The sequence below is a fragment of the Engystomops pustulosus genome, chromosome 2, assembly GCF_040894005.1.
Source record: "Engystomops pustulosus chromosome 2, aEngPut4.maternal, whole genome shotgun sequence".
NCBI lineage: Eukaryota > Metazoa > Chordata > Amphibia > Anura > Leptodactylidae > Engystomops > Engystomops pustulosus.
This window is the reverse complement of record NC_092412.1, coordinates 254,214,422-254,227,067: the sequence shown is the minus strand read 5'-3', so window position 1 is coordinate 254,227,067 and position 12,646 is coordinate 254,214,422. Positions and strand designations below refer to the sequence as shown.

The 12,646-nt window shown below is 42.1% G+C and overlaps 1 protein-coding gene and 1 long non-coding RNA gene across 7 annotated transcripts in view; one reads left to right on the top strand and one right to left on the bottom strand.

The window, feature by feature from the left end:
• Positions 1-12,646, top strand: part of LOC140119651 (uncharacterized) — a 65,731-nt gene that overhangs the window by 24,518 nt on the left and 28,567 nt on the right. For all 6 annotated transcript variants that reach the window (XR_011853412.1, XR_011853411.1, XR_011853414.1 and 3 more), the window contains exon 3: positions 10,951-11,039. This is a non-coding gene — a long non-coding RNA (uncharacterized lncRNA). The remainder of the gene's footprint in view (positions 1-10,950; positions 11,040-12,646) is intronic.
• Positions 4,189-12,646, bottom strand: part of STYXL2 (serine/threonine/tyrosine interacting like 2) — a 65,335-nt gene continuing 56,877 nt past the window's right edge. Inside the window, exons 5-6 of the mRNA XM_072138891.1 lie at positions 10,943-11,160; positions 4,189-8,378 (exon numbers count right to left, since the gene is read on the bottom strand). Coding sequence (XP_071994992.1) covers positions 5,656-8,378; positions 10,943-11,160 — 2,941 coding nt within the window. The 3' untranslated portion in view covers positions 4,189-5,655. The remainder of the gene's footprint in view (positions 8,379-10,942; positions 11,161-12,646) is intronic.

The window sequence follows — 12,646 nt, the reverse complement described above, 5'->3', positions numbered from 1 at the left end:
CATATCTTATCAGAGCAAAAGGCGTCTTTCTCCACCTATAAGGCTCCTTTCCACTTTCTCCCTCCTGAACTGAAGCTCGGTCTTTACTAAACTATCAGATTACAGCTCTCCATGTATGTCTATGGAGAGGGGAGGAGTGAGAGAGGAAAGACAAAGGCCTAGACAGAGGCTGTTGGATCTTTTTGTAAGTTTTTATTTTACTCCATTTTTAAAGGGAACCTGTCAACAAGGACTGTTTACAGGAGCCCATTACACCTGTATTGCACATCTGCCTTTCTTCTTTCTCGACGCATATATAATTGTGTGTTATAACTTACCTTGCACCCTAACAGAATCCTCTGTGTAGTCCCACGAGTTGGGCTTTGGTTTGGATGCATTTCAAAAAACAACATGGACCTATTTGTGTTGCACACTCCTCAGCTCTCAGCCCCCACTTTTTTGCTCCTGTACAGTTCCTCCCTCCCCCACTGAGGTCAGTTCACCAGGCTGTGACCTCTGTTCTGTGAAGGAGCAGGAGGGAGGCGCTGTACAGGAGCACAAAGGTGGGGGCTGGGAGCTGCACTAAATGGCCCTATTTTGATTATATTTATATATGTGTATATATATATATATATATATATATATATATATATATATATTTATATATATATACTAGCTTTTTATACTGCCCAGGATAGGAAATAACTGCTGTTACGCTATAACAAAATAGAAATGGTTAACAAAATTATTTTATATGTATTTCTCTATCTGACTCGCTCAGTGTGCTTTCTGCCTGTCACTGACTGTCTCTGACCGTCTCTGTGAGTGACTGTCTCTGACCGTCTCTGTGAATGACTGTCTCTGACCATCTCTTTCAATGACTGTCTTAGACTGTCTATTTCAGTGACTCTCTCTGACCGTCTCTTTCAGTGAGTGTCTCTTACTGTCACTTTGTCTATGGGGAGATTTATCAGAAGTTTCTGAGCGCAGAACTGTTTTAGCTGCCCATGGCAACCAATCAGATTTTCCCACAGCTGTTTATAAAATTACAGCTGATCTCTGATCTGGTTTCCATGGGCAACTGGAACAGTTTTACCCCCTATCTGTGTATCCCTATGCATCTTACCTCACACATAAGCATCTTATTCTCATTGCCTATAGTAACCAATCAGAGCTCATATTAATGACCTGTGGCAGAACAGCAACCAATCACGGCTCAGCTTCCAACTGCCACAGCAGCAGCAGCAGACAATGGCTCCTGTATATGGAGGGCAATAAGTGGATTTTGGAAACCGCAGGGTGAAAATTTAGACTCAAACCCTGGTCGTAGACATCACAGAGAGCGGCTGTGCAACATTTGGTGATTGTAAACACAACGGTGCAGCTTCCTTTAGTGGACACATACATACATACACACACACACAAACACATACACTCATACATACATAAACACACACATATACATACATACAAACACATACACTCATACATACATACACACACACATATACATACACACACATATACATACATATATAGATACAGGCAGTCCCCGGGTTACGTACAAGATAGGTTCTGTAGGTTTGTTCTTAAGTTGAATTTGTATGTAAGTCGGAATTGTATATTTTATCATTGTAGCTCCAGACAAATTTTTTTTTTTTGCCCAAGTGACAATTGGAGTTAAAATTTTTTTGATGTAATTGGACCAAGGATTATCAATAAAGCTTCATTACAGACATCTTACAGCTGATCATTGCAGTCTGGGACTATAGTAAAGCCTCCAGAGAGCTTCACCAGAGGTCACAGTGGGCAGAGGGGTCCGTCTGTAACTATGAGTCGTCTGTAAGTCGGGTGTCCTTAAGTAGGGGACCGCCTGTACATACATACACACATACATATATACACACATATACACACACATATATAGATACACACATACATGCAAACTTATATATACACACACATATATAGATACATACATACACACTTATATGTACACACACATACACTCAGCTTTATAAATTATATATAGCCACCAAGTCTCTAATCTTTCTAGAGTACCAAACTTACTTCTTAAAATATGGTCATAGTAGGATCACAAGTCTGAGCCAAGATCTAAGTCGTGTGTGATGATGTTGGGGCATAGGAGAGGGGAATTTATACATACAATTATTTCTTCCCCTTATTATTTAGTAAGTCATCATAGCTGTCAAATAATTGTCTGATTTCACCAAAATTTATCAAAATTATCCAAAAATAGATGTAATTTTTATGGCCTTTTGTGGCTGCTCTTGACTTTATAGCAAGTCCACAGGACTGAAGAATGAAAACGGAGCTTTGCTGCTTGTCCTTTTAGGATTACATCTCAAAATCAAAGCTTTTCCAGTAACATACATTGTACGGGGCCATGAATGGTGATCTATTAGTCCACGAGTCTCAGCCCCGGCTCCGGTACACGGATACATTGGTGCGGTAATAAGCAGGTGGCATAGATGGAGGACAGGCAAGTTTTGTTCCCCATCCACCCTACTGTTTTCTTGCCGGTTGTGACAGGGCTGAGATATTTCCTTGCATTACTGCCGCAGTACTAAAAAAAAAAAAGTTGAGCTAATCCTCTTACTCCAGATAGAAGGGAGGGGGGACGGAGATCGTTATCTCCTTCTGCGAGCTCCTGCCTTCTCCTTTCTTTACTGCAAGTTCCTTCTCGCCTAATTGAACATCAGATCTCCCCGGCTGTGGTTCACGGCAATCTAGGGGCCTTGTCAGGGAAAGAACATCAAAAAACAGCAGAAAATAAGAAAAGCAGAAGTTCAGGCGGATGACGAGAGACACCAAATGTGTGTCACCTGCTTCTGGACATTGGGGGTCATTTACTAAGGGCCCGATTTGCGTTTTCCTGACGTGTTACCCGAATATTTCCAATTCGTGCCAATTTTCCTGAATGGCCCTGGGTTTTTGGCGCACGCGATCGGATTGTGGCGCATCGGCGCCGGCATGCACGCGACGGAAATCGGGGGGCGTGGCCGAACGAAAACCCGACGGATTCGGAGAAACCGCTGCATTTAAAAAAAAAAAAGTGTTGCGGGACACACGCTTACCTTCACCAGGAATAGGATCGTGAACTCCAGCGCGTTCAGATGGTCTTCAGCGCAGCAGCGCCACCTGGTGGACGTCGGAGGAACTGCCTTAGTGAATCGCCTGAAAACCTGTATCCACCGCACAGAACGCGCCGCTGGATCGCGAATGGGCCGGGTAAGTAAATCTGCCCCATTGTGTTTTATAAAGGATACGGCGTTCCGACTGGTGGGTGTTCTTTTTGGTGTTCTCCATTGGCTTGGAATGAAAATCACATAGTCTATATACTATACATCTATATATATAGTTATATAATTCACCTTCCCATATTTTAGATCTCTCTTTGTCCCAGCATTCCTTTGGAACGCTACAATGTAGAATTTAGATACATTTGTGCTCGTTCTCCATTGTATGTACCAATCCAAGTAGATACAGAAGACGTTGGATTGTACATAAAGTAACAGAGGAAGTGACAAGGAAGTCATCTCTTGTACCTGTAAATTCCAGGGGGTATTTCCCAGGCACCTGCAATGTTATATCTGAGGGCCCCCTAATTTATAGCTCCACTACCAATGACAGAGAATTAAATGTATTCCTCCCTCCTTTGCCATTGCTTTTCAGAGAACCTGTCGCCACATTTTTCACAAATACACCTAGTGACAGGTTCCCTATTGACTAAATGCCTCCCTTCTTTTAGATAAAAATTTTCCCTTACTTCCCCATACAAATCAACTTGTAGCAGTCAGAGGGGGCGTGTCCTCCCATTCTTGCTCACCTTCTACTCCTCCCCATGCTGCCTCCTTCTCACCATATCATGTGACCTGGGTGATGTCACCTAACTTCCTTTACCCACTAACATTTTACAAAATCTACCCCATGTATGTATCTGATCACATGAAATCACTGCAGTCGTCATGCAGGCTACAGTGATTGTTTGTGATCAGCTACATACATGGGGTACATTTTGCAAATGTTAGTGGGTAAAGGACCTCAGATGACATCACCCTGTAATTGCATAGGTTCCTTTTTGGGTAAATATGACCCCCTACATCACTCCACAATAGCTACGGTAAACACTTGCCATATTTTATATATATATATTAGTCCAAAACACCACGTAAAGAGCAGAGGAACTTTCTGAGCACTGTATCATTTTATTATTGGGCAGAGGAGGGACATTTAAAAATTTTGCAACACAAAATGAAGAAATTTAATAACAAGGTCAAATAAAAGTAACAGTCGCTTCTTCTTTTCCTATTTAATTTGCTGGATGCTTCATTGAAGGGGAAGGAGAGAGCAATTTCCTGGTGTCAGGCAGCTCCTGAAAGCCAACACTTTTTTATCATTGCTTGGTCATATTATTGTATTCTGAGGATCCAACATAATGCAAGATGGAGAACCTGCCGTACAACACTGTAGTTATACATAGGGTCACAGATTCTGGCTTATGGGTGGAAGCATAATGGACTAGATTATTCTATATTACAATATTGTTTGGTTCAGATTGCTCTAAGGGATTTTCCATTGTTCTATAAATGGAGCTAAATCAATGTACTTTATGTAAACAGTTTCTGTTTCAATTCCTCGCCAGTTTTTAACATTTCTGATTGCTGTCAGTGAATGACAACCCTGTTAGATATATTTAAAAGCACTAACCCTTTACATAACTTTTCCCCTTCTCACCTGAGAATTGGAGACAACTGTATCACATCCACACAATGCTCTGTGAGCCAAAAAGCCTGAGCTTCATACTGATTCATTGTATCAAACCTGTACATAGTTAGAACTCTTCTCAGTAGAGACAATAGTATCCAGTCTGCACAATGCTCTGTGAGCTAAACAGCCTGGAACCAGAACGATATATTCTAACAACCCTTGACATAGCTAGTCCTGCACTCAGCTGAAAAGTGGAGACAAATGTATCCAGTCTAGGCAATGTTCTGTGAACTAAACAGTCTGGAACCAGAGCAGCTGAAAAGTGGAGACAATTGTATCCAGTCTAGGCAATGCTCTGTGAGCTAAACACATCAGCAGCAGTTGCACAATGTATTAATCGGCAGTCAAAGTCGTTTGGCTCATAGAGCATTGTCTGGCCTAGGCAGTACCCATGTTTCTATTCAGAAGCCGTATCCTATGTATCCAGACTAGGCAGTGCTCTGTGAGCTAAATACTAAACACTAATACATTGAAGCAAGCTACCTTAGATGTGTCCTGACAATATGTTAAGCTTATAGAGCATTGTCTAGATTGGATAACATTGTCTCCACTTCTCAGCCGAGAGCGGGACAATAGCAGGGTCATTGCCTTCAAATGGAAAACAAGAATGTTCTTATTCACTGACAGCAAGCAGAGATCTTGTAACTAAAATAAAAAATGTAGAATTTTATACACTTTTTTTTTACAGAACTTTTTCTACTTAAAATCGGAAAATGCCTTTAAGACTTGTTTAAAAAAAGGCAATGGGGCTTAAAGGGCACAACGAGCAGTAATGGAAGACTGGGGAGCTCGAAAATGCAAAGTCGGCTTCAGTTATTGCATGTATTTCCTTCTAATCTACTGTGTCCAGGAGGACTTCTAGATACAATATTACAATTTGAATCCTTAATCCTCCTCCTTGCGTCTCCTGAGCCTCGTCTTCATCTCCTCCTGTCGGCTCCTCCATGCTGCAATGACGTCATCATCATCCATGTCTTCTGTTTCTTCTTTGGTCTTTCTGTTCCGAGACCATCTTCCTCCAGAGCTGCTACTTTCTAAGGGGTCACTCTTCTCGTCATCATCATCAGTGTTGAGCCTTGAAGTAAATTTTCTCTTGGAGCCCAGATCCACCGTGTCAGAGATGTTCGAATCTTCACCATCCTCTAAGTAACTTCTCCTAGGCTGTCTTGTGCTCAGAAGATCCGCATCTCCCAACCTATTTCCTTCTTGAGAGTGGTCACTAAGATAGGGCTCAGGGCTTTGGGATCCGTAGACCTTAGTGCGCCGGGAATGATCGTACTCTTCTTCAGAAGACATTGAAAATCTTGAAGCGGACCTGGTTGTGTCTCTGTAGCTCTGAAATGATGAAGAACCATCTTTCTCCCACTCCGATGACTTCCTGGAGTAGCCATTGACTTGAGAATCCATTTCTTGCTCACGTTCTGACTTTCTCGACCTCTCATAAGATCTTTCATTCCGAGACACTGACGTCCTTTCTGTGTTTACACCACTGAGCCATTTACTTATATTCGTATCCAAATCTGAACTTGTGGAGTTGGCGCTGGAGGAATGACCAAGATTACCCAAATAGGAGGTTTTTTCAGATTTTTTCCATTCTTGGTTTGAGGACAATCGAGAACTTTGGAATTTTGAGCTTAGAGCACTTCCTTTGTCTTCTTCTTCATCTTCTTCTGTACCTTTGGCCTTCTTCTTTCTGTAGGTATAGCTCCGCATGTTATCAGTGACTACTTTTTCTTTCCGGTATTGGGTCAATTTTTCCGTCAACTCTTCTCGCATTTCATTTTCTTTCTGGTTGAGCTTTTTCAGATCCACATCATCCATATAAAGTCCAAAGAGTGGGACGCTTGTTTGGTTAATTTTCCTCTTGGCACTCGGTATACCTGCAGCTGAGTTGACGGAAGAATTGTAAGACAATACGGAGTCTGAGCTTTTAAAGTCACGTTGCTGAAAACCTGAACCTGAGAGGCATGAACCTCCTGCCGCACCAAGTATGGAGGATCTTTCATCATCTGCTCTTCTTCCAAGATCTCCAGATGCCGTGCTCATTGCTGAAGAGGCACGGGACATCATCATGATCTCGTTCTGTTTTTGAGCAATGGTTTCGTTCACCACGTTGGCAATCCAGTTCTGAATACCGGCAATGTTAATGGCATCTGCCCCGGGTGGTAAGTTTGTTGGAAGGACTGTAGGAACTTGTGCTTGGCTAGCGGTACTTCTAGCTTGGGACTGACGGGATCTATTGCTTTGCATGCTCAGCACCGAGGCTGCGTCGTTCCCACCGCTAGATGTAGGTGCAATATGAAACAGAGCAGATAACGGGATGCTACCACTTATGGAACTTTCATTATCCCAGCCACAGACAGACTGGCTTTCTTCCAGTGTCTGCTTAGAACGTTCTAAAAGCTCCGCCCTCCTTTGTTTGCGTTTGATACTTGCAGTGTCTTCACCTTTGGTCAGTTCCACAATTTCCTCCTTATTCTCATTGCCTACTTTCTTCTGGTGCTTCAGCTTCCACGCCTGGTAGGCTGATACGTCTACATCTGATTGACTCATTTGATCCTCATCTTTTTTCTCTCCATTCTCCGCTTTGTTTTGGGAATCAGATGCTTCAGAGTCTTTCTTGTGATACCCAAACTGAATCCTCTTCACCTTCCACCTTTCCAGAGCAGTCAACTTATGTTTGTTCTTTTTGCAAAAATTGAACAAGGAGCTTGCTTCCGAGCAGAGACTTTCCTCATCCATATCCTTCTCCCTCTTCTTGTCCTTCTCGTCACTCTTCGTTATGGCTTCCTTCTCAATTTCCATAAGCCGCTGGTTCCAAATATCCCATGTGCTGTCAGTCGAAACAGAGTCGGAACGTCCTCTGGTCATCAGGTTTCTTCGACTTGCTTCAAATTGTTGCTTCAACATCCGAATTTCCTGTGAGGTGACACTTTCAATATCGCTACTTTCACTTGGAGAATAACATCTCCCACTCATCATGGAACTTCCCTCATCTCCAGGGTCAAGGGCATGATATTTAGCATTTTCCTTCTGCCAGTTATAAATCATTTGTCTCAGTTGGTCGTCACTCACTTCTCCATCTTCTGGAAGTTTCAGGTCTTGCCCATCTTCTTTCTTTGGTATCTCCCTTGGCGGAAGTCCTTGTTTTCTTCTCCATTCTTCATAGATCTTCTCCTCCTCATCTTCGTCAATGAGTGTTGGCTGCTTGGACACAATACTTGATTTTCCCGCCATGCTCATGGCACTTCCCATAATGCTAGTTGTATCCTCTTCCTCACAGGTAATTGAGTGGACTTTGGCTCCCATGATGCTGCTCTGTCCATCTTCTTCTTCCACAACTATAGAGTGTGTCTTGGCTTCTATGACCGAACCTTGACTATTTGTATCGTCGTCATCTCCTCCATCAGAATATTCACGTTCTTCCAGTAATTGTTCATTGAGTTCTCGAAGTTGCATGATAAAACCATCATTGGGGTAGATGGCTCGTTTCTTGCGTAAGGTCATTAGGGCCTTGAGGATGGTCATGTGGTGGAAAATCATCAAATAAGCCGCGACCAGGATGGCCGACCTACTCATCCCCATCTCACTGTTCACCAGAACTTTACCTACAACGAGAGAATATCAAAGGTTATTGTTTGGAAATGTTCCATTTTTTAGAATGTTCACATCATATTGATCCTCAGAATCTACCACTTAGATGGGGGCCATAGGGTGCAGGGGTGTTACAATTAGAAATCCAGATCAGAATTTTGCAACCAATGATGTCCGTATGTTCTCTACATTTGTGGCTATAAGAAACAGTAATTCACTCCTGGTATAGAAGAAATCTTAAAACGAAGCCTGGATTGAGAATATCTGACAGAACATATGGCCTGAGGGTCTTCCATTGTCCATAATGCAGCTACCGCTTCATAGGACAAGGACAATGCTATTTTTGCCGGCTCTTGTGGACACGGGGTCAGGTCTCTGACAAGAAATGATTTATATTCCTGAAGCTTTTAGAAGGTGAAAACACAAGGAGGATACTAGAAACCTATAACATACTAAGTCTAGTATCTATCTATCTATCTCCTATCTATCTATCTATCTATCTATCTATCTATCTCCTATCTATCTATCTATCTATCTTCTATCTATCTATCTATCTATCTATCTATCTCCTATCTATCTATCTATCTATCTATCTCCTATCTATCTATCTATCTATCTATCTATCTCCTATCTATCTATCTCCTATCTATCTATCTCCTATCTATCTATCTCCTATCTATCTATCTCCTATCTATCTATCTATCTGTCTATCTATCTCCTATCTATCTATCTATCTATCTATCTATCTATCTATCTATCTCCTATCTATCTATCTCCTATCTATCTATCTATCTATCTATCTATCTATCTATCTATCTATCTCCTATCTATCTATCTATCTATCTATCTATCTATCTCCTATCTATCTATCTATCTATCTATCTATCTATCTCCTATCTATCTATCTATCTCCTATCTATCTATCTATCTATCTATCTATCTATCTATCTCCTATCTATCTCCTATCTATCTATCTCCTATCTATCTATCTATCTATCTATCTATCTATCTATCTCCTATCTATCTATCTATCTATCTCCTATCTATCTATCTATCTATCTATCTATCTATCTATCTATATCCTATCTATCTATCTATCTCCTATCTATCTCCTATCTATCTATCTCCTATCTATCTATCTATCAATCTATCTGTCTCCTATCTATCTATCTCCTATCCATCTATCTATCTAGCTATCTATCTCCTATCTATCTATCTATCTATCTATCTATCTCCTATCCATCTATCTATCTAGCTATCTAGCTATCTATCTATCTATCTATCTATCTACTATCTATCTATCTACTATCTATCTATCTCTTATCTATCTATCTCCTATCTATCTATCTATCTATCTATCTATCTATCTATCTATCTATCTCCTATCTATCTCCTATCTATCTCCTATCTATCTATCTATCTATCTCCTATCTATCTATCTATCTATCTCCTATCTATCTATCTATCTATCTATCTATCTATCTCCTATCTATCTATCTATCTCTCTCTTATCTCTATTAATCTTTCTTGTCTGTCTGTCCATTCACCCATCTATCTATCTCCAAACTATCTATTCATCTTATATATTTCTATATATCTTCTATCTACCAATCTGTCTTTCATTCCTACCAATCCATTAATCTATGTCATATCTATCTGTCTATCTTTTCATCAGAGCAGGCACACAATCCCCCCTTGCCTGTGTATTGCTGGGGTACAGGAGTGTAATACATGCCCCCCCCCCCCGGCCCGTGCATTGTATTATTATACTCTACTTATATTTTTATGCCTTGTTATTGTTACTCCTAAAATACCGCTGCAGCCGGATGATTCATCATGAAGTCCGCTCTGTGGCAGGTTATTTTTATCCCCCGTCTGGGGCTGTGGGGCCCCCATAACTGGGAAGGGGCCGATGTCCACTTTGTGGTGAGGAGAACTGAATGGCCGGATTGTATCACCTCTCCCGAAAATACAAAGGGGAACGAAACTCAGAAAATATTATACTCATCTATCTATGTGTCTGTAGGACTTTTCTTGTCCTATGCTCCACTCACATCCAAAGCTGCATACATGTAGTAGTGGATTACTGGAGGCTACAAGGGAGGATGTTTAAAAAGCAAGAGGGCATTAAATATTATTTAATATAATATATACCACTAGAAGGCGGCATTATTATTATGGTAACCACTAGGCGGCATTAAACTATATGGCCCACAATAGGGGGGAATTATACATTTTTGGGGGCACAAGGGTGCATTATACCAGGTGGCCACTAGGGGCATTATATTGTGTTGTCCTATAAGGTTGGGGGTATTTTACTGTAAGAGGGTGGAGTGTGGGTATTATACTGTACGTGCATCCTCAGACATTTGGGACTTATATGCTTGTGGCCAGATCATTCTGAAATCTGGTGCCAAAGAGACCCAAAGTGTGAGACCCAGGAGAGGAGAGAGTCTGCGCTGTGTGCAGCAACACGCAGCGTGTCACAGGCAGTCAGCAACTCCACCTGGTTTTTGGGACAGTTTCAATAAGTGACAAGATTTCCACATAGTGCTGATACATTGTAACGGAATATTACCCCTGTAGGTCAGCAACGCTTCATCCAGGAACTCCGCAGCCGGACGGAAGAACTTGGAGATGTCACAGTCAGGAAAGTCGTCGACCTCCACCCCCAGGTACTGAACTTCCATCCCGGTGTAAAAGTTGGGGCCGGTGTAGACGGTGGTGTTGTGCCCGGCATTCAGGATGTGGGTGATGCCCAGGCGCTTCAGCCGGCTCTTGTTTACTGCCACACTCCTGTAATACAGCAGCAAGACCTGCGTGTCATGTGATAACAATCCTGAAGGACCCCCCTATAACATGGACTGTCACTGAATAGAAGGACCTCCTATAACATGGACTGGTACTGAATAGAAGGACCCCCTATAACATGGACTGTCACTGAATAGAAGGACCCCCTATAACATGGACTGTCACTGAATAGAAGGACCCCCTATAACATGGACTGTCACTGAATAGAAGGACCCCCTATAACATGGACTGTCACTGAATAGAAGGACCCCCTATAACATGGACTGTCACTGAATAGAAGGACCCCCTATAACATGGACTGTCACTGAATAGAAGGACCCCTGTAACATGGACTGTCACTGAATAGAAGGACCCCCTATAACATGGACTGTCACTGAATAGAAGGACCCCATATAACATGGACTGTCACTGAATAGAAGGACCCCCTATAACATGGACTGTCACTGAATAGAAGGACCCCCTATAACATGGACTGTCACTGAATAGAAGGACCCCCTATAACATGGACTGTCACTGAATAGAAGGACCCCCTATAACATGGACTGTCACTGAATAGAAGGACCTCCTAAAACATGGACTGTCACTGAATAGAAGGACCCCTGTAACATGGACTGTCACTGAATAGAAGGACCCCCTATAACATGGACAGTCACTGAATAGAAGGACCCCCTATAACATGGACAGTCACTGAATAGAAGGACCTCCTATAACATGGACTGTCACTGAATAGAAGGACCCCCTATAACATGGACTGTCACTGAATAGAAGGACCCCTGTAACATGGACTGTCACTGAATAGAAGGACCCCCTATAACATGGACTGTCACTGAATAGAAGGACCCCATATAACATGGACTGTCACTGAATAGAAGGACCCCCTATAACATGGACTGTCACTGAATAGAAGGACCCCCTATAACATGGACTGTCACTGAATAGAAGGACCCCCCTATAACATGGACTGTCACTGAATAGAAGGACCCCCTATAACATGGACTGTCACTGAATAGAAGGACCCCCTATAACATGGACAGTCACTGAATAGAAGGACCCCTGTAACATGGACTGTCACTGAATAGAAGGACCCCCTATAACATGGACTGTCACTGAATAGAAGGACCCCCTATAACATGGACTGTCACTGAATAGAAGGACCCCCTATAACATGGACTGTCACTGAATAGCAGGACCCCCTATAACATGGACTGTCACTGAATAGAAGGACCCCCCTATAACATGGACTGTCACTGAATAGAAGGACCCCCCTATAACATGGACTGTCACTGAATAGAAGGACCCCCTATAACATGGACTGTCACTGAATAGAAGGACCCCCTATAACATGGACAGTCACTGAATAGAAGGACCCCCTATAACAGTGATGGTCAACCTTTTGGAGATAGAGTGCCCAAACTTCAACCAAAATCCACTTATTTACTGTGAAGTGCCAACATGGCAGTTTAAGCACTAA